We start from the raw sequence: 20614 nt of genomic DNA, 5'->3' as shown, positions 1-20614 counted from the left end.
GATTTGAGGGTAATTCCCGAGGGGGGTAGGGAAAGAAGATGCCTTCGCACTAACTGAGGCGCAGCTGGAGCATCTGGAGAACCCCAGGGCTGTGGACTTGTCACCTGCTGGGCGCAGGGCAGAAGCGCCGTTTGCTGGAATCGCCTGCCAGCAGCTGCCCCTCGCTCCCTAGGTCGCCGATGATTCCACCATGGCGGGAAGACGAAGCGGTGTGTGTGTGGGGGGGGGGGGGGGAAGGAGTGTTGGGGAGGGGTGCTTTGGGCAGCCGTGACCGCCAGTCTCTTGGCCTTTTCCCTGATCAAATCTGACGTAAGCAGTCCGTCAGCGGGGTTAGTGGGACCGCATCGGGGAAGGGGTGCTGCCGCGTGGTGGGGCTACCGGCTTCCCTCCGCCCTAGGACAAGCTCAGCGCCTCTAGACGCGGGACGCCTAGGCCTGATCCTTCGGTCCGCAGCCGGGGCCTCGCGACCCGGGGCTAGCAAGAGGCCAGCACCGCCCTCGGCCCCGCCCAGGTCCCGCCCCTCCTGCGACAGCCCCGCCCCCGCCCAGTGTCGGGCCCGCCCCTGGCCGACCCCGCCCTCAGTCCCGCCCCGACCGGAAGGAGCACCGGCACCGGCGCTTAAAGGGTCGGGAATGGGGTTGCCTCCACTGCCTAGTCAGCTCTGCGTTCGCTGAAGCCCGGCCACCACCGCGCTATCGTCGCGGCGCCCCCGCCCCGTCCTCAGCCCGCCTGTCCGCACCGCCCCCCTGAGCCGGCCGGCGGGGCCCGGAGCCAAGACAGAGTCCTCGCCATGCCGGCCCGGCTACTGCTGCTGCTGCTGGCGCTGCTGTTGCCCTGCCCCGGGGTAAGTGACCGGGGATCGTGTGGTGGGGGACATCTCGGGGCGGCCGGGATTCAAGCCGGGAGCGGCGGAGGCGGCCCCAGGCACGGTGCGCCCCGGCGGAGGCTCGGGCTGGGCGTAGGAGGCGGCGCCCCGCGGGGAGCGAGTGCCTCTTGGCCGGCCAGAGTGGCTGCTGCTGCGGCCAGCCCCGCCGAAGCGCACGCCACCCGAGGGGCCTCGTGGGCCAGCGCGGCTGTCACGGGCAGCGCCTCTCCGGGCCTCGTGCGCAACTCTGTGTCGCCCTGGAGGCACCTCGGGGTCTCCAGAAGGCCCAGGACCCTTGGGAGGCCGCCCCACCTGCCGGACCCTCCCCATAGGTGGGCGCCGACTCTGCCTGGCGCTGACGGCGGAGGAAAGACTGAAAGGGCCGTGTAATCTAGAGGAAGGGAATGTCTTGGGTTTATAATCCTTGTTGGAACTTTTAATATGAGAGAACTTTGGGAAACTAATGCATCCGGGAGAAGGAAGGCATTTTTACACAAGAGCTTGATCCTGCTTACCTGCCTTGCAGGTTTCTTGGAATTGCGAGGCAGGAGGCTTCCTTTTGTGCACCAGCCGTTCGTTAAGCAAGTTAATAAACTGTGGGAATTGGACTCTTTTAAGACCCCATGTGGGACCGCGGTAAAGCCGCTTCAAAACTTTACATGAAAGACTCTTCTTACGTGAGGTCACTGTGGGGCTGTCGGAACCTCTTTTCATCCTTTTCTGGCGAGAAGCGCCTGGTTTACATTTATTTGACTATTTAAGACCTTTCACTCAGGCTATGGATTTTGGCACCACGGCTGGGGAGGACATTTTGTGGACAGACTTGGCTTTTTTTTCTTCTGGTTAGAAGAACCTAAACTAGCAAGTGGTTTTTTAACAAATGTATCGTTCAGGATGTGGGTATGATACATTGGTGCAGGTTGTTTAATGACCTCCACTGTGTACTCTTTAATGTAGGCTATCATGTACCAGGTGTCCAGGTGGAGAATTGATGTGTGTACCAGAGTACCACAGCGTGAAGTCTTTGGATGTTATGCATTTTAGGTAAATAATAGTCCGTGCTCTTGGAGTAGCAAGGATTTGGAAACAGCTGGAATAATATGTAAGGCAACTTTTGTCAAATTCAGGGTTTCTTTTAAAGGAAAATTTGTGCACACTTTACAATAGAACTCATGTAAGTGACATTTCTCCCCTAATTTAAGGGAAAGGACACTTTCACAACGAGGGTCAGGTTTTGAACTTGAGCACTACATCCTGGATTGGTTAACTGCTGCCTGGCATCTGTTCACACGGAAGAGTATAAACAGAAAGACCAAACGTATGGCATGAACGTTGATCATTTTGAATCACGAGGGCCAAGATGTATATGGTTTTCTTTGCCACATCTTTCCATTTGCTGTTTTTTTCGTTGGATTCAAGTGTTTTAGTTATTGAATAACTTAGGCTTAAAGAGTCAACAATAACTATTTAGCTTTACTTAGGACTATAGTTTCAGTGCATGTAAATATTTGCAAACTGTATTTAGAAATCCAGACTTCTCAGAGTTCATGGTAAAATATTCCAGACCCTTATCAAAAGGTTATGTTTTAGTGTAACTATTTTTCAGGTAAAAGGTCAGAATTTCACTCCCAGAATTATCTGCCAGTAAAAATTTCAACCCCCAAATATAGTGAGAATTTTTATTCGAAAACTAAACGAAACCCATTACAAAGTGTACAGTTAAGCTAGACAGCGGTGATATTACTATGTAGAATAATACACTGACTGTAAAATCAGACAAACTTGAGTTCTAACTGGTCACTTGGTAGCTGTGCCCTCAGGCAAGTTATTTTGCTTCTTAGAGATTGTGTTTCTTGATATGTGAATTCCTGATAAGGGGAATGCTAACATACTAATGTGCCTGAAAGCACCTTGCACATCATAGATGATAACTAAATATTCTCCTTACCCTTCTCCCCCCAACAGGTGCTTCGTACTCTGTCATCATTTTTTATACTACATCTCTGCAAGGAGCATGTTTTGATGCTGTTTCTTTTTGTTTGACGAAATAACTAGTAAACTGGAGGCGATGAATACTGTGATTTTCTTTCAGTATGTGTCTGATTGAGCCAGACATTGATTTAGCAGAGGCCGAAATTCTAGGCTACAAGATCAAAAATGCAATAACATCAGTGTTATTAGGGATGTGAGGTTGTGTTTTGTTAATCCAGAATGTGCTTACTTAGTCAGTGAGTTTTTCCCTCCTTCCTAGACCTGGGTCTTTATACCTAATGTTGGTCTGTGTTCCATCGTTGCTGTCACATCATCACTCTCATGTAATTCTCATTTTAAGATGTTTAGATTCCACTTCTCTCCAGTACCCAAAAGATCTGTAGCCTGTGTGGCAAAATACTTTCTGCAGTTATAATATATACAATTCCTTTTCTTCAGCCCCTGTTTGGGTTTTATTTATTTGTTTATCTTAAATTGGAAAAAAAAATTGTCAATTACAGTTGACATGCAATATGATATTAGTGTTAGGTGTATAACTTAGTGATTAGGACCAGTGTTTTGGGTTTAGAGTGGAATAAAAAATGTCTTAGAACTCTAAGCACCATGCGTGTACAGAAACGCTGAGAATATTATCTGAGACATGCGTCTTAACTAGACATGTCCTCTGATAGTTACGCTGCTGGTGCATATATCTGATAGTTATCACCTGCATGAATTATCCTAATAGAAGATATCAAGTATTTATACTCAGGCCACGAGGAGAATTAAGCGCATGTTATCAGGGCTGCTAATCATGAAATGAGACTGTAGTCCACATGTGTATTATTACACTAACTCGTTGGCCCACTTGGCTTTCCACAGTCACATAGCTACTAGGAGCACAAGAGAAAATGTGTATGAGATTTCAATGGCAGACCCTATTCCTGAATATAAAATCAGTGGGCTATGTAAAGATTTCTTCATGTCTGCACAGAATAGCACCATCTGCATGGGCCTGGGGGGTATAGTTATTTCGCCTGTCTTATCTTTTGATTCAATATCATATACTTTTCTATAATGATCAAATGTTCTTCCTAAAGAGATGATATAGAGGAGAAAAGCCTAACGGATCATTTTAATGGATTCAGTTTTCATTATGCACAAATAACTCAGGGCCTGTAACCTAGCAATGATTAGAGTGTGATGCTGGCTTAAAAAATAGGGACAGTGAATCCTCGTCTGTGAATAAGAAACATGCTTGTTGGCTATATTTCCCAAAGACTGGGAATTTTTTTTTTCTGTCTTTATCTTTACCTACATCCCATGTTTGTTTCCCTGCCTCAGAACAACACATTCTCAGAGATATTTAAACGAGGGCAACAGACCTGACACAGACTGGGAAAAGTAGAATTTTAAAAAAGCAATCATAAACTCCTCGCTTGATGAAATTTTTTTTAAATTGAAGTTACATTTAGACAGTTTCTGTATCACTTCTGATTATCTTATGAGCTTTGTTCATGTACAAACATACAACAAATACAACAGTGTAAAAATCTGTGTTCTATATTTTTGTTCAGGTTTTGGTGTTTTTGTTGTTTTTTTTCCCACAGAATGTTTCTCATAACCTGTTAGGAAATATTCTGAGTATGCCATCACATTTGTCACTTTTAAGAGCAATTTAGTAAACCATCATCCATGGCCAAAGCATTTGAGCCTTCTGTTCCCAGCCCCAGATTGGGGCCTGGGGTCATAACTGACCAGGGTTGACTTGGTAATAAGCCGTGCTTTGCCTAGTGATCACGCTGCTGAGACTACAGGGGTTGTTCCCAATTTTTCCACTATTATAAGGAAAGGTGTAATTCCCTTTTTTTCAAATCTTGTGTGTGTATGATAACATGGGAAAAGTTTTGTATGATAACATGGGAAGATTTTTTTTTAATCCCTCAAAGTAATCATATTCATTGTAGAAAAGTTAGAAAGCATAGAGAAGTCTAAATTTACAGAAAACAACAAACCTTTAATCCTACTACCCAAATATTACCTCTGTTAACATTTTAGCGGCTTTATTGAAATATAATTCACCTATCATACAGTTTACCCAATTAAAGTGTACAATTCAATGGTTTTTAGTATATTCACAGAATTGTACAACGATCACCACAATCAATTTTATAACATTTTCATCATCCCCCAAAGAAACTCCATACACATTAGGTGTCACTCCTCATTTCTCACAAACCTCCTAGCCCTTGGCAATCACTAATCTACTTGCTGTCTTTGTAGATTTGTGTATTCTGGGCATTTCATAAATGTGTGGTCTTTTGTGAGTAGCTTCTTTCACTTAACATGTTTTCAAGATTCATCCATGTTGTAGTGTGTGTCAATGCTTCATTCCTCTTTAAAGCTGATAATACTCCATTATATGGTTATACCACATTTCGTTTATCCATTCTTCAGTTGATGAACATTTGGATTATTTCCCCTTTGGGGCTATTATATGAGTAATGCTGCTTTGAGCATTTGTATACAAACATTTGAATGGCCATATATTTTCGTTTTTCTTGAGCATATACCTAGGAGGGTGATTTCTGGGTCATATGGTAACTGTATGTTTAACCTTTTGAGGAACTACTCGACTGTTTGTTTTTTTTTAAGATTTTTATTGGGGGAGGGGAACAGGACTTTATTGGGGAACAGTGTGTGCTTCCAGGCCTTTTTTCCAAGTCAAGTTGTTGTCCTTTCCATCTTAGTTGTGGAGGGCGCAGCTCATCTCTAGGTCCAGTTCCTGTTTCTAGTTGCAGGGGGCACAGCCCACCATCCCACCATCCCTTTGCGGGACTCGAACTGGCAACCTTGTGCTCAAGGTGCCGTGTTCAATCTTAGTTGCAGGGTGTGCAGCCCACCATCCCTTTGTGGGACTCGAGGAATCGAACTGGCAACCTTGTGGTTGAGAGCCCACTGGCCCATGTGGGAATCGAACTGGCAGCCTTCAGAGTTAGGAGCATGGAGCTCTAACCGCCTGAGCCACCTGGCTGGCCCCGACTGTTTTCTAAAGTAGCTGCAGTATTTTACATTCCCACCTGCAATTTCTCCACATCCTCACCTAGTGGGTATGAGATAGTAACTCATTAAGATTTTGATTTGCATTTCCCTAGTGGCTAATGTACTAACATTTTGATATATGTCCTTCCAGACGTTTTTCTGCACACATACTTGCATAGATAACATTTTTCGTCCCCAAACTGAAACATATCATAGATCTTTTTGTGTCGATAAATTTAATTCTGCAACATTTTTCTCACTGGCTGTGTAATACTTCTCTGAATGGATATGCCATAATTCGACCATGAGGATAATGAGGCTGTTTTTAATTTTCATTACTATAAACAGTGTGATAAACCTTATTGCTAAACTCTTGAATGCATCCTAACTGCTTAATTATTGCTTTCCTGGAACTGGAATTTGCTGATCGTACGTACTCTTTATAATTCCCTTCCCCAGCCCCCAAACAATATTGGATGTTTTAAAAAGCACAAAACTAGCCTTAAATTGGGTTTATGATAGCAATTTTAAAGTAAACTTTTTCTTTTAGCAGTGTGGATTTTAAGTCAAGTGAAAGTGGAATGTTTAGATTTTGTTTTGCTTACATTTTAAAGACGTAAGTAACCATGACAGTCTCTTGACGACACCTTACGGACCTAAGAGCTAATGTTTTATTCTAATTTGTTAAGTAACTTATATGCAGGGCCCTTGGGTCTGCAGCGGTTTCAGATCAGCTCTCTGGCAGGTGTGGCTCCCACGAGCACCCTGAAATACCTCGGGGTAATCTGAGTTTGGTTTTGAGGGTAGCCTACCTCCTACAGACAAGATCCTTTCTATAGTTGGCTGTGGGGCCATTTACAATTTTGCCTCAAGACTGTTCATAAATCAATCAAGAGTTGATGCACTGGTTGTCCCTTTTGGCGGCAGCTGTTCTTAAAGCATACAGCTTGTGCCTACAGATGTTTTTCCTTGGAAGGTTAAAGTACCACTTGACAATAACAATGCCTTTGGTGTGTTTTGTTTTTTCCCACAAACATACCTAAACTTATTCATCCAAAGGAATGTTGTCACTTTCAAAATAATCACCCCTTCAGGGTCAATGTTTATCTCATACAAGTCAATCTTCTTACTTTTGAGTACTTCATTTAAGAATTTATTTAATCTATTTAATAATTCAACTTTAAAACAAAAAAAAAGGAACCCTAAAAAAGCAAATGTTTACTTTTACGCCAAAATTCTTACACAACTTAAAACATTTCCCAATTACCTTCCTATCTTTGCTTGACTATAACTTTTACACTGAAGTTTTGATGAAAACTATTCTTAGTCAGCTTGATTGCACAATTTACTGAGGACACTTGGATATCATTTTTTGTGTATTTCTAAAAACCAACTAAAGACTTTCTACCGTGTAGCAGATTCAAAAATAGATTCTTTGAAGGGAATTTCAAAAAAAAAAATCCAGAAATATTCTGAGTAACGGGAGCATACATGAATAAATGCCTCCCAGGGTCACTAGAATCCAAGTAGGTTAGACAGCCAGAAGAGATCTGGTTGGTCTAATCCAATGAGCCTCAGCATTTTCTCCGCCCCACCCCCACATAAGGAACTGGATGCATGTCAGTCAGTAACAGTGGGAGCACATTAGAACCTTCCAGGGTGGTGTTTGGGGCATATGCCTCTCTATTTCAGTCATCATTTCCCCTCCCAAGTTGAAAAAATCACTGCCCTGCTCTGTTCCCCTGAGCAGACAAATGAGGAAGTTGAGGCCAGAGAGGGTGGTAGAACCTTGGACCTGTCCAAGGTCATGCGTCAGTGGCAGAATGGAACCTTGAACTTAATCCTCCTGCTTCTCTTTGATGAGCAGCCCCCGCAATGCTTATGTTCTGATGCTGTTGTTAGAACAAATCAGTTCAACTTCCCCAGTCGCATCCTGAGGAGGTGACCCAGCCATGTTGCAGTTGAGAGATGGGATTTAGAGAAGGACGGGGAAGAGAAGAAAGTAGATTTGTAAGCTTCAGATAATGCTATTGGATCTCCCGCAAGACTTGTGGCCTCTCACCCTTTGTTTCGGTAGGAGAAAATGCAGCTTTGGGCAGGAAACACTGCCTTCACCTGAGACTCTCCCTCAGCGAGACTGACTCTTCTCAACTCTGGAGCCAAATCCTGCAACGATCATAGAGAGTAGAGATGAAGAGATCTTTAAACCTAATTCACAGTTTAAGCTCGTTTCTTTGCTTGCGGTCTAATAATATCCACGCAGGTGCTTGTTCATCCGTAAGATCTCACCCAGAAATGTTTCTGAAACAGCAACACTGAAAGTTCATGTCTTTAACCAAACCTTTAACCAAAGCTGCTCTTCCATAGTACGGTCACAGCCTTCCTCAAGGAATCCCGAAAAGATGGAGCTCTCTAGTTAGCAGGCGTGGCCTGGGGTGCTTGTTTGCCTTCTTAGGGTCCCCCACGTCCCAAGTGGTTCTGGCACCAGGGAATGAGTCTGTTATGACAGGAGAATGACAGTGGGCTGTGGACCCTGAAGGGACTCAGGTTAGCTTAGGTGGGTCTCAGAAGAGTGTAATGAGGGAGAGAGGAAAGGGCCAGGACGGTGCCTTGGGTGGGGGTGGGGGTTTCACGTCTCTTGCTGGTTTGTCCTAGACCGCAAGGACCCTGTCTTGCTTATCTTCTCATCCTCTGTAGCGTTTGGCAGGGTGAGTTGGCCATACCCACTGTAGTGGGCCCTCAGCGAATACTATTGGAATTCTTCTTTGAGGCTTAAGACCAATAAAACAAGGAGCTGTTTTTATCACCAGGCAAGTGGGTTGTGGATTTTTTTGGAGGGGAGGCAGATGTTGCTTCAGCTGTAATCTACCTTCTTAAATGGGATCTCATCAGTAGTGTTTCTTTCTACAGAATGAGAGGGGCTTCCTGGATATCTGCTTGGGTGGACATGACCCATAGTGTGTGGTGCCCTCTTGACAGCTCCTCATATCAGTAATGAGATTAATTTTAACATTGCCAAACCCCAGGAGATAAATGGTTTGTGATTATTCCAAGTCAGTTTCAGTTTTCACTCAGCATGATGTTTCACAGTTAAAAAATGAACCCTCATTCAGGGTTGTCCTCTTATGTATTAAACATGATTTCCCTAGTTAGTAGACTAATTTATAATTATAATTCAAAACCACCCCTTTCTCCAGTGGATTATTTTCCCCCCTCTGTTTCCGATGAGGGGATAATTGTTTGTCTGGGCCGCAGGAGTGTTTGTCATGGAAACTGAAATTTTTTCATACATTTTCTGAACAAACACTGCTGTCAAATCCCCAGAAGCTGACATTGTCATTTGATCTCCAGTTGGGTCAGAGGAGTTTGTTGCTCAAACTAAATCAGCTCTCTTTTCTCTTGAAGCAAATGGCCCATGACTCCTGAGGGGTTTCTAGGAGTGAGAGAAACACCTGTAGAGAGAGACCACAGCTGCAGCTGGGAGTGTGTGAGGAGGCAGTGCTTGTCAGCCCGGGCGAATTAAGTCACCTTGAGTCACCTGGGGAGCTTTTTAAGTGCCCTATGCTGAGGCCCCACCCCAGGTGAATGAAATCAGAATCTTTAGGAATTGAGGCTGGCATCCTTTCTTTTAAAAACAAATTTTTTTAAAGCCCCATGTGACTAATGTGCAGCCAGGTTGAGGCCATCAAGTAATTCCTGTGCCTTAATCCTGGACAGAGCAAATGTGTCTACCTGTGCCCGGTAATCACAGCCCTGGACCAGACCGGAGAGAGCTTTTCGCTCATTTTATAGAGAATTGGGATCACTACATTCTGCTGGTTAGCAGCAGAACTGGAACTAGAGAGCCTAGCATTATTATTTTTTTTAATATGTTGCCCAACTCTCAAAGAACAAGTAATTCCAGACAGATGGATAGTTTTTCTTTGAGTACTAACTACTGAAATTGCTTTTTAAAAATCAGCTTTGACTGATAGCTGACCTTCTATTCAAATACACTTTGAATGTATTTGAATTATACAATGTTTATAGAATTATCTAAAGTTACACTTAGGCTTACTTATTGTTTTTGCCTTCTCCATATATTAAGAAGCCTAAGGAATCAAAACAATACAGCATCCTGGCGGGTGAAACCATCCAAATTTTTGTCACCAGAGTGAAGTAGCCAAGGGGCCTGGGTATTGAAGAAATTTGTGGGAGAAGTTCAATAATTAAAGCACAAGAATGAAGCATGTAAACAAAAAGGAACTTTCTTATCAGGGTGAGAGTGTGTATGTTGGAAGCAAACTGTAGGAGGGGACAGTTTGTGATACTCTCCTTCCCCTTTTCATGTGAGAGCTGGATATCTGTCAGCCTCGCAGCAGGCGCACAGTTGAAAGGTCTGTCGGCAGAACACAGCGCAGGACGTGGCTAGTCAGCTGTCTCAGCCAATGGACTAAATTGTTACTCAAAGAATCCTAACAGCTGGTGTAGAATCAAGAGGAAACTCACTTCTGAGTGTCGCATTGACTGGGCTGGATCAAATCTAAAGCTCTGCGGGGACCGTGTTGCGAGACGTCAGTAGAACTGGAAAGTCGCCCTTTGAAGTCAGCCTCTGAACGGGGTTCGGCATCTGACCTAACAGACCTGGGTAAACGTGGGGACCAGGGCTGTGTTTCCCCACGGAACTTGATGCTGAAAGGAAATCCCAAGTGGCAGCTCCAGTTCTGCCCTCCTCGCATAGATAGATAAGCGTAGTTTGTCATCGTAGCTGTTTTGAAATGTAGATTATAGGCACTCTTTTTTTTTTTTTCATACGTGCTTTGACCCATACAATAGAAAGGTAGTGGGAGAGGAGAGATGAGGCGCTCGGTACTGGCCAGCTAGGAAACTGGGCAAATGAGTTATTTCCTGTTTCCCCATTGGTAAAACTAGACCGTGGAACTAGCAAATCACTTATATGGGCCTATTTCTAAATGTCTTCCCAAATTAGAACACCATTAAGTTAGGGGATTCGTCCCCCAGCTGCCGCGTTTCACGTTCACCTGAGTGGCTGAAGATGGGAAGGCAGCTTTGCTCTGAGCGTCCCAGCTCCCTAGCTCCTGGATGTAGTGGATTCCCTCTGTTCATCCGTGTATTCATTCACCAGTTTTATCGAGTATATATTATATGGCAAGCTCAGTTTGAGGCTCTTGGGACACAATGAACAAAACAAAGACCCTTGTCCTCATGGAACCTACATCTACTTGGCAGAGACAGATAAGACATCGTGGTAAATACACACAGAATGTGAGAAGGTGATAAAATTCTACGGAAAGAAACAAAATAGAGTGTAGAGCAAGGGAGACGGGGGCCTGGAAGTTGCCACCATAATGAGCTGTGATTTCATTAGGTGTCGCTTCCCTGTCCTGTAGGGCCCAGCCAATGTGTGGGGCCCTCCCTGACCAGTGTCCTGTCCTAGACGAGAGCCCTTCCCGCCGGCCCTCCCAGTGGCATCGCATCTTTTAATGTTGGGGTTAATGTACAGGTCTGTACTCCAGTTTGTTTCTCATCCAATCTTCTGGAGGACTGGTGTTGACAGCTCACATATGATTGAAAATCCTGAGCAAATATGAGATATTGAGTGTGACTTGTCAATTCTTTTTTTTTTTTTTTTTTTTTTTAAGATTTTATGGGGGAACGGGAACAGGACTTTATTGGGGAACAGTGTGTACTTCCAGGCCTTTTTTCCAAGTCAAGTTGTCCTTTCAGTCTTAGCTGTGGAGGGCGCAGCTCAGCTCCAGGTCCAGTTGCCGTTGCTAGTTGCAGGGGGTGCAGCCCACCATCCCTTGCGGGAGTCGAACCGGCATCCTTGTGGTTGAGAGGACGCACTCCAACCAACTGAGCCATCTGGGAGGCAGCTCAGCTCTAGGTGCCGTGTTCAATCTTAGTTGCAGGGGGCGCTGCCCACCATCCCTTGCGGGACTCGAGGAATCGAACTGGCAACCTTGTGGTTGAGAGGATGCGCTCCAACCAACTGAGCCATCTGGGAGCTCAGAGGCAGCTCAGCTCAAGGTGCCGCATTCAATGTTAGTTGCAGGGGGCAGAGCCCACCATCCCTTGTGGGAATCGAGGAATCGAACTGGCAACCTTGTGGTTGAGAGCCCACTGGCCCATGTGGGAATCAAACCGGCAGCCTTTGGAGTTAGGAGCATGGAGCTCTAACCGCCTGAGCCACCGGGCCGGCCACTGTTGTCAATTCTTAATGACAACATAACGAGAGGAAATTGAAAATTGTGTCAGGGAAATCTCAGAAACCCGTAGGACTCAGGGGCGAGAGCCAGCAATTCCTTGATTTTTGTGATGCCTCTTCTCCCAAACACACATGTGGTATATACAGTAAGTAACCCTTAACATTGTCAACAGGTTCTGCGACTTTAAGCAAAACTGTGCATAACAAAACCAATTTTACCAAGGCTAATATAAGCAAGAGTTAAGTTTCTATGGCATCTCATCAGTGTTAAAATAAAACAACATTATTCGAGGAGCTGCTTGCTGTATGTATGTATTTTTTACAAACAAAATTAGATGTTTTTTTCTCACTGTGGAAGTATTTATAAGATCTCCAGATAAATTCAAATACTGCCAGAAAAGTGTAAACCTGGTTTCAGGGAATCTCCAACCTCAGGCACCACCTGTCTCTGAACAATCCAGTGGCCTTCTCCTATAGTTAGTTCTGTTAGGGTTCATTTTCCACCTGCTGTGGTCTGGTTTTGCAAAGCAGAAAACGGTTTCCTTTACACACAGAGATTAAGAACAAGTTTATCTGTAGTTTTGTTATTCAGCTGACTGGGAACCAAACCACAGTTGCTTCTAAAACCAACCCTAAATCATCTTTCTTGGTCCGATGGGTTCAGTACTTGGAAATCTCTGGGGCTTACCGTACCTGGGTAAAGTTCAATCACTTATCTGATTTGTGGTTTGGAGAAGAGTAGAGATCTCCCTTTCAGTTTAGGAGTTGGTTGGTTTTAGAGTCTATAGCATGTTCTGTGTTTCCTCGAAAATAAGACGTAGCTGGACCATCAGCTCTAATGTGTCTTTTGGAGCAAAAAGTAATATAAGACTCAGTCTTATTTTAATATAGTATAAAACTGGGTATAATATAATATAATATAATATAATATAATATAATATAATATAATATAATATCAGACCAGGTCTTATAATAATTTTTGCTCCAAAAGATGCATTAGAGCGGATGGCCCAGCTACGTCTTATTTTTGGGGAAACAGGATACTATTCTTGGGAGTCACCTGCCTCCTCCCACATAACATTAGTTGATTTCTGTGGTGTTTCTCCTCCCCCCCCTCCCCACCCTGAATCTTAAAGTGAATCAGATTGTTACTAATTTCCAATGTTGCAATATTTCAAGATAAGTAGAGACACTGGGCTGTTGAAAGACCAGGATTGGGGGTGACTGTGTCCAAAGGCGTTGCGACTTCTGAGCTCTCTCACATTCTTGGGTGGGTTGGGGCATGTTTTGACTGGTTGGGGCTAAAGCCTGTGGAGAGATGACAAATCATGGACCATCACACTTCTGAGCTAAAAGCCATATCCAACCCCGTCTTCTTACTTTATAACATCAGCTACTTCTGCCGGGAAAAATTTAAGGACTTGCCCAGAGCCTGAATCAAGACATATAGCCTGTGTCCCGTCCATCTTCTTTCAACTTCATTCATGACCACCCCCTCCCCCCACCCCCAAAACCCACATCTGTTGAGCATGTGCCAGGCTCGTGGGGATACCTGAGGAACTTTGGATTTTTTTAACGTGGGGTTTTGCGAGGATGACTAACAGGCTTTGAAGTTACACAAACACAGGATAAGCCAAGGAGTGCGAAGAAGGCCTGAGCGGGAAGTGTGGGCTCAGAATCGTAGGGAACTGCTGTGGGCAAGGCCTGGGCACACCGCCAACTCAGCCTTTGGGAGGCATGGTCGTGGAACCTGCGGTCTCCCCTTGGGAAGCACTGTGTCTCTGCTAGGTGGTAAGCTCCTTACGGGCAGGAGTTTTACAGGCCTTACACAGAACAGGACCGTTCTTCCTGTGTATCTGTAGGTTAAAAGAGAGTCCAGCCTAGAAAGGGAGGGTTGAAATAAGTGAACTAGCAAGTAAGTTAGACATGGAAGAGTCAGCCAACAGGAAGAGGTGTGAAACAGGGAGTGCCTGGAAGAGATTGATAAGTCCTTCAGATCCTCGCCAACCTTCTTGAGTAATATGAAATCGTGATCCAGAGACTTACTTTGTTCTATATGGTTAGAACCCCCATGATTCTACCTATTGTAGCAAAAATAACCTGGAACTGACTCTGGGTCCTGGGGAGAGGCACCCTGGGAGAATAAAAAGCAAGGAGGGGTATGTTTCAGTCCTTGGGCCTTCAGAGGGAGCTTTCTGATCTGTGCGTGGTGGCTGGCCAGAGAAGTCCCTCAGACGAGGAGACTCAAAGCAAGACCCCTTGCGATGGAGTTTGTTCTGCAGGCCACATTTCATCACAAGAGAGTTATTAAACTCTCCCATGAAGTTTTGGTGTGTGACGCTCATACTCAGCTGTAAGGCAGCCAAGCAACACCCGTCTAACGTTAATATAAATTAAAACACAAGAGAAGACTCACCTAGGTTGTGAACACAGATCAACCCTTCACCTTAGAGGACTGTTTTTTTTCCCTCCAGGTTTGCTTTGTATCAATATGGACAGCACTCCTTCCTACTTTTTCTGTAAGCTGCATACGTCAAAAGACATGTAAAGAAGATTCTGATTCTTGTGACCCACTCTTTGTGAGGGCACACTTGGTGTCTGCCTGCGTCCCCAGCCCCGCCTTGTCCCATTGTCCCCTCTGCTTTCCCCAGCAGCAGTGGCCCACTAGTAAACACAGTAAATTATCGTCAGTCCCAGGGCCTTTGTATAGGCTGTTCCCCTCTGCCCAGGAAAGTCTTCCCTTTCTCCCCCACTTCCTATAGATATTAACTCAAATGTCATTCCTTTCAGGAAAACCTTTGACACAGTAATCCCTTATCCCCCGCAACATAAGACCAAATCACCTTCTCCTGTTATGCTCTCATGGTTCCCTGTATGTCTCTGTCATAGCACTTACTGCAACTTGTCACGCTGTTTGTGTGATTATTTGACTCCTGTGGTTCCTGTAAGCTCCATGAAGACAGGAATCAGATCTCTGTAGTGATTAGATCCTAGTGTCTTTCACAGTTCTTGATTAATCATCCTAATAACTGACACTTACATGGCGTTCACTGTATACTGGATACTGTTCTAAGAGCTTTATGTATATTAACTCATTTAAATCTCCCAGCAACTCTTTGAAATAGGTATTATTATTATCCCCATTTTTTACAAGTGAGAAAACAGAGAGGTAAGTGACTGCCCAGGGTGGTCTGGCTCTAGAGTTCACCCTTCTAACAACCACATTATACTGGCCAGGCACTACACTAAGGCTTAACAGATAAATACCGAGGGTGCCAAAAAAATGTATACACGTTTTAAGAGATGTTATGTGTGTCTTACTTTTCAAAGTTGAATTGAATTACGGTAGCAATGTGTCGTATGATGCTCGCTCAAAAGATGGCATTAATCATGCGACAGGCAGGACAGTCAAAGAAAATGGCAGAAGCATGGTTGTCATTCGAGGAGCTCAAGACCATTTTAAAGTGGTATTTGAAATTCGAGAACATTGTGGAAGTACAGCGACAATGGTATGCAACAGAACCTCCAACACACAGGCCTAACAATTGCACGCATTCGTGATAAGTTTGAGAGGCCTGGTACTGTATGAAGAAATTGAAACAGCAAGCACAGTGATACAAGTAGACACTTGGTCAAAGTTGCTCAGGCAGTAGTTCGCTGTAATCAGAAGTGTCTGGACGCTGATGGGAACCACTTTGAACACCTCTTGTAATTGCAGAAGTCAAACGTGACTTGTATTCATCTTTTGTCGTCGGTATATATTGAATATTACAATTGTAATACGGTTTTTTTCCTTTCTTAAAATGTGTACATTTTTTTGGCACCCTCTGTATGTGTTGAATTGTTCAGCATCATCAGAAAATGAAGGGTACTACGTAAGGGATTTTCCAGATAATTCAAATACAATCCCAGCACATAAAATGTCCTGTTTGGTGAAAATCTTTTCGACAATTATACTCGTCTTCCTTCTTAAACACCACAAACCAAATACATTTTAACCTTTTCTTAATTGTTCCAGATTGTCATCAGCAGCTATTGCATTATTGCCGTCTGTCCATGAGGGGAAGAGATGAGGAGCGATTGAGGTTTGAGTCAGAGTGAGTGGATGGTCAGGTTTTTGAGTTTACTTTCCGCTGGTGTCTTTGGCTACCACCAATTTCTTCAATGAAACAATCTTCCCTAATAGTTACGTAATTTTTTGAAAAATCTTAATATTAATTTTGTTTCCTCAGCAGTTAAAGAGATTGCTGTTTTTCAGTTTTCAAAAGAAAAACCAGATTTGGAAGCTTAGCCACCTTGCCCCACAGTTCAGAGGCCCACGTAAGCCACTTTTCTGACCTGGAGAGATTGACAGTAAGAGTGCATGACCTCCAGACCAGTCACTACAGGATGGTGACTGTAGGAAGAGCGATCCCTGGGAAAATGGAGCCCTTTGGCAGTAGAGTGTGTCCTATAAAAGCACGTCCCCTCCCCCATTCCTGCCTGGGCAGCCATTTTTCCTTTCTCAGGAGGGAGTGCTGTTCTCCTTGGTATCTGAAAGGGCTTCTTCCTTGAACCCAAAGGCTTGGTATCTCCTTTTCAGGCATTCTTTCCTGCCTCTGTTTCCTGCCTGCCCCTTGATAAGCTGGAGGAAGCTGCGTTACTTGATCTTGCTTCGTGCTTGTTTTCGACGTCCTCAGTTTTCACACCACAACTCTGTAGATTTGGTTGTGCCAACACGGCCTTCCATAGTCTTTTAGGCTTTCCTGTCTCTGCCCAAATGTGTGAGAATTGCATAGAGATGTTTACATTTGCCTCTCAGAGGAGTCTGGGAAATAGAAACCTATGCTGAAATTATGGAAATCTGGGGGCATAAGATTTTTTTCACATGAAAACGTCAATATTCAGAGCCGCGTTGCCTTCCTGTTTTGTGAGCATCAGTTCCCGCGAAGTGAAGCCGTCATGGCTGACGGCGTGCGGCTCGTCAGTGTGTGGTTGGTCATTAAAATGGTCCTTGCTGTTCAAAGGAGTTGTCTTGTGCTCATCAGTGGTGTAGGTTTCCTTGGCATTGGCATTGAAAGAATGACTCACTTCATCAAAGGAACTGGCAGGGGCTGCTGTGTCGTCTCCATCATCAGCAAAGAGCTTTTCCTTTTTTTAAGCCATTAGAACTGAGCTGGATAAATGTGTATTGCAGGAATTTTTTTTGTGGTGGCTAAGGCCGTGACCTTTGACTTTCTGTGGTGTTATTCCCACCCACTTAGATCTACAGTGGGATCTCGGGAATTTTTACCCAGAACATTTGTCTTTTAAAGACCCCACCCTGTATAATTTGCAGTGCCGTTTGGTACGTTGGGTGTGTATATAGAATCTATAGTTTACATTTTGGTCTCATCCCAAAGATCCTACCCCCGCCTGAGAGCCGAGTGCTGGTCTGCCCCAGCAGGATTCAGAGGGGAGCTCCAGGCCCGAAGTAATTTAAGGTTATGGTTCTCAGAGCACCATGATTTAAAGTATTGAAATTATAGTGTGGTGTAGTGGGCAAAGGACCAGACAGGGAGACGGAGACTTTGGGTCCAGTCCTGTGTCTACGGTGAACTGTGGTGCCTTGAGCAAGTCACTTCACCTCTCTGGGCCTTGACTTCCTGTCCTGTGAATGAGGGGCTTAGGTATAGTGATCTCTTCAGCCCTTTTCATCTCTAAAATAACCTATCTCAGAAGCTGTAAACAGTCCTACTGTTTGATCTGGGTCATAGGGAGCCATATGGACTTCAGTGACTCTCCAGCGAATTGGAGATGGGAAGGCCGTCTGGTGGACTGGGCCAGTAGGGAAGTGGGTAATCCTCAAATGGACTTCAAACAATGGGGATTCTGGCTAGGGGAAGTCAGTCTGGCCAGGTATCTCAACTGCAGGTGAATTGCATAGTGTTTCACTTCTCATAAACCTTCGCAACATTTGGCAAGCGTGGATGGCAATTATGTCATAAATGCAGTTGTTTGTAGATAATTTTTATTTAACTAGAGCCTGTATCCACTTTCTACTTGACCCTTCTATTCCCCTTCCCCACCAAAAGAATTCTCTGACCAAGTGTAAAAAGCAAAATGGACAGTTTCAGATTAGGTGCTATTATCAGGACTGAAAAATTTGCTATCTAATCGAGTCTTTCTTTTTCCCCTTGGGGTTTTCATATCAGGACTTCCTAACAGTACGTTTAACTACAGATGAATATATGTACTCGAATGGATCAAATCTGACTTCTTATAAGACTGATAGTCAGGAATTTTTAGTCTAAATGAGACCTTGATTAGCTTAGTTTGTTTATGATGCTACTTCCTTAAGGTAAGTGAGCTAACAGGTTTCTCAGTTTTTATAGACCTAAACTGACGCTCTTTCGTTTTAGTGAGACAACAATATAATTGTGGCAATCCCTACCTTCTAAATCTCAACCTCTAAATGACTGTGAAAGCTTGAGTTTTAGTTTTCATACCTACAAATTGCTTAGGGACCTTCGGGATTTGATACCACCTTCAGCACAGGGCTTGCTTTCTTGACCTGTGTGGTGACAGGTTTCATGGAACACCTTTCATGCCCAAATGTATTTCTTCCTCCCATGGTGCCAATATCAATTGATGGCAGAGGGACCATGAAGAACAAGGGAACTGCCAGGTGCTTGAACATAGACATTTAGCCTGGGGCCCCAAAACCAGTTTGGGGGAAATATAGTCACCTGTTGTGAAATTAGCATACCATTGTGCTCAGGAATAAAGTGGATTGAAGAGGAACCTTTTATCAGACCCATTGAAGGAGTAGTCTAACTGAAGAATTGTAACTGTTTGGGGTGGTGGTTAATTACACCACACACAAGAATTGCCACAAATACTTAGTTTAGCTCTCTCAGTTGCTTAGTTTGGAAACCACACAGTGCTGTTCAGTTAGGCCTTGCCCTTTACTGCTTCCCAACCAAACGCTTGACTCCCATCCAAAGCAAATGACATGGTTACCTTTGTTGACTTAATATCAGGAAACATAATAGCCAGTGGGCTGCTTAGAAGGAACTAGTGTATAGTTGATGGATTGTTGCTGACCTACACGGAGATCAAGAAAGTATTACAGAATTTGGAATGATTCTAGTAGACTGAAATCATTAAAACATAGGCACAATTAAACAAGAGAAGTCTCTTAATATCACCAGTGTTTTAATTCTGTTCTTAATAATCTTTATCCCAATTCAGTAGGCAGAAGATGAGACACAATGAGTTTTCTGTGTCACTGTGTACAGATGGCTGCTTAGACCTGCCTGTATTTGGGGAAGAGTACTTTACTGTTGGATCAGGTGTATAAATGAGATGGGGGTTGGAGAGCAGGGTTTGATTAGGATAAAAATCTTTGTTGTATCGGTCGAATCACACCTTTACATAAGATACCTTCAAAGGGAGGCCTTTGGGAGCTGCTGGTTTAGCCCCCTCTCCTGATCGGGATAAGGCTTATACTTATGTGGGCTCTGTTTTTCAACAAGAGACCTTTATGTAGTGGGTGTGTGTTGGCATTTACTGGGCACTGATTTCAGTCTTACGCTGCTTTGGTGAATTCTTGATGGTTTTTTGGCCATCACTGGGCACAGTCTTCTACCTTGTGATCAAGTGGCATTAGAATGACAGTACTCTGCTGGGTACTTTTGTAAAGAAGCCAGAATTGCAAAGAGTCAGGCTTTGTTGGAGTTTATAATCTGAAGTAGACACAGTTGCAGCAAATAGAAGAATGGTAGACACATATGTCCTTTTTTTTTTTTTTTTTTTAAAGATTTTATTGGGGAAGGGGAACAGGACTTTTATTGGGGAACAGTGTGTACTTCCAGGCCCTTTTTTCCAAGTCAAGTTGTTGTCCTTTCAGTCCTAGCTGCAGAGGTCGCAGCTCAGCTCCAGGTCCAGTCGCCGTTTCCAGCTGCAGGGGGCACAGCCCACCATCCCTTGCGGGACTCGTGGAATTGAACCGGCAACCTTGTGGTTGAGAGGACGCACCCCAACCAACCAAGCCATCCGGGAGGCAGCTCAGCTCAAGGTGCCGTGCTCAATCCCAGTTGCAGGGGGCGCTGCCCACCATCCCCCGCGGGACTCGAGGAATCGAACTGGCAACCCTGTGGTTGAGAGCCCACCGGCTCATGCGGGAATCGAACCGGCAGCCTTTGGCCTTTGGAGTCAGGAGCATGGCGCTCCAACCACCTGAGCCACCGGGCCGGCCCCCAGACATATGTCCTTTTTAAAATATCATTTAGTGCCTGCCAAGTGACTATGTCACAGAATACTATTTTGAGGTGCTTCCTGCTGAATTGACATATTAATGCATGAGTTGACTTGATTTTTGTGTGTGTGTGAGAAGCGCTATAGTACTGGTTTCCCATTATGGCACACCCGGAAGTGTTTTACTGATATCTCTTAAAATCAGTTCATCCATCCTGTGGTTTTCACTAATTATAGCCATGGGAACAATGAATGCCCTTCTCACCTCTGAGCAGTGTTGCTAAATTAATAATTATAAGTTCTGATTCCTT

At 44.3% G+C, this 20614-nt stretch overlaps 1 protein-coding gene across 3 annotated transcripts in view; it reads left to right on the top strand.

The window, feature by feature from the left end:
- Positions 1–642: 642 nt before the first annotated feature.
- ERN1 (endoplasmic reticulum to nucleus signaling 1) overlaps positions 643–20614 on the top strand; it is a 79281-nt gene continuing 59309 nt past the window's right edge. For all 3 annotated transcript variants that reach the window (XM_019732982.3, XM_019732980.3, XM_088802322.1), the window contains exon 1: positions 643–844. In XM_019732982.3, the coding sequence (XP_019588541.2) occupies positions 791–844 (54 nt within the window). In that variant the 5' untranslated portion in view covers positions 643–790. The remainder of the gene's footprint in view (positions 845–20614) is intronic.

Source organism: Rhinolophus sinicus, chromosome 12 (genome assembly GCF_057876585.1).
Source record: "Rhinolophus sinicus isolate RSI-liver-muscle chromosome 12, RSI-T2T, whole genome shotgun sequence".
Lineage (NCBI taxonomy): Eukaryota > Metazoa > Chordata > Mammalia > Chiroptera > Rhinolophidae > Rhinolophus > Rhinolophus sinicus.
Note: the sequence above shows the minus strand (reverse complement) of the source record. Positions and strands in the feature narration are given on the sequence as shown.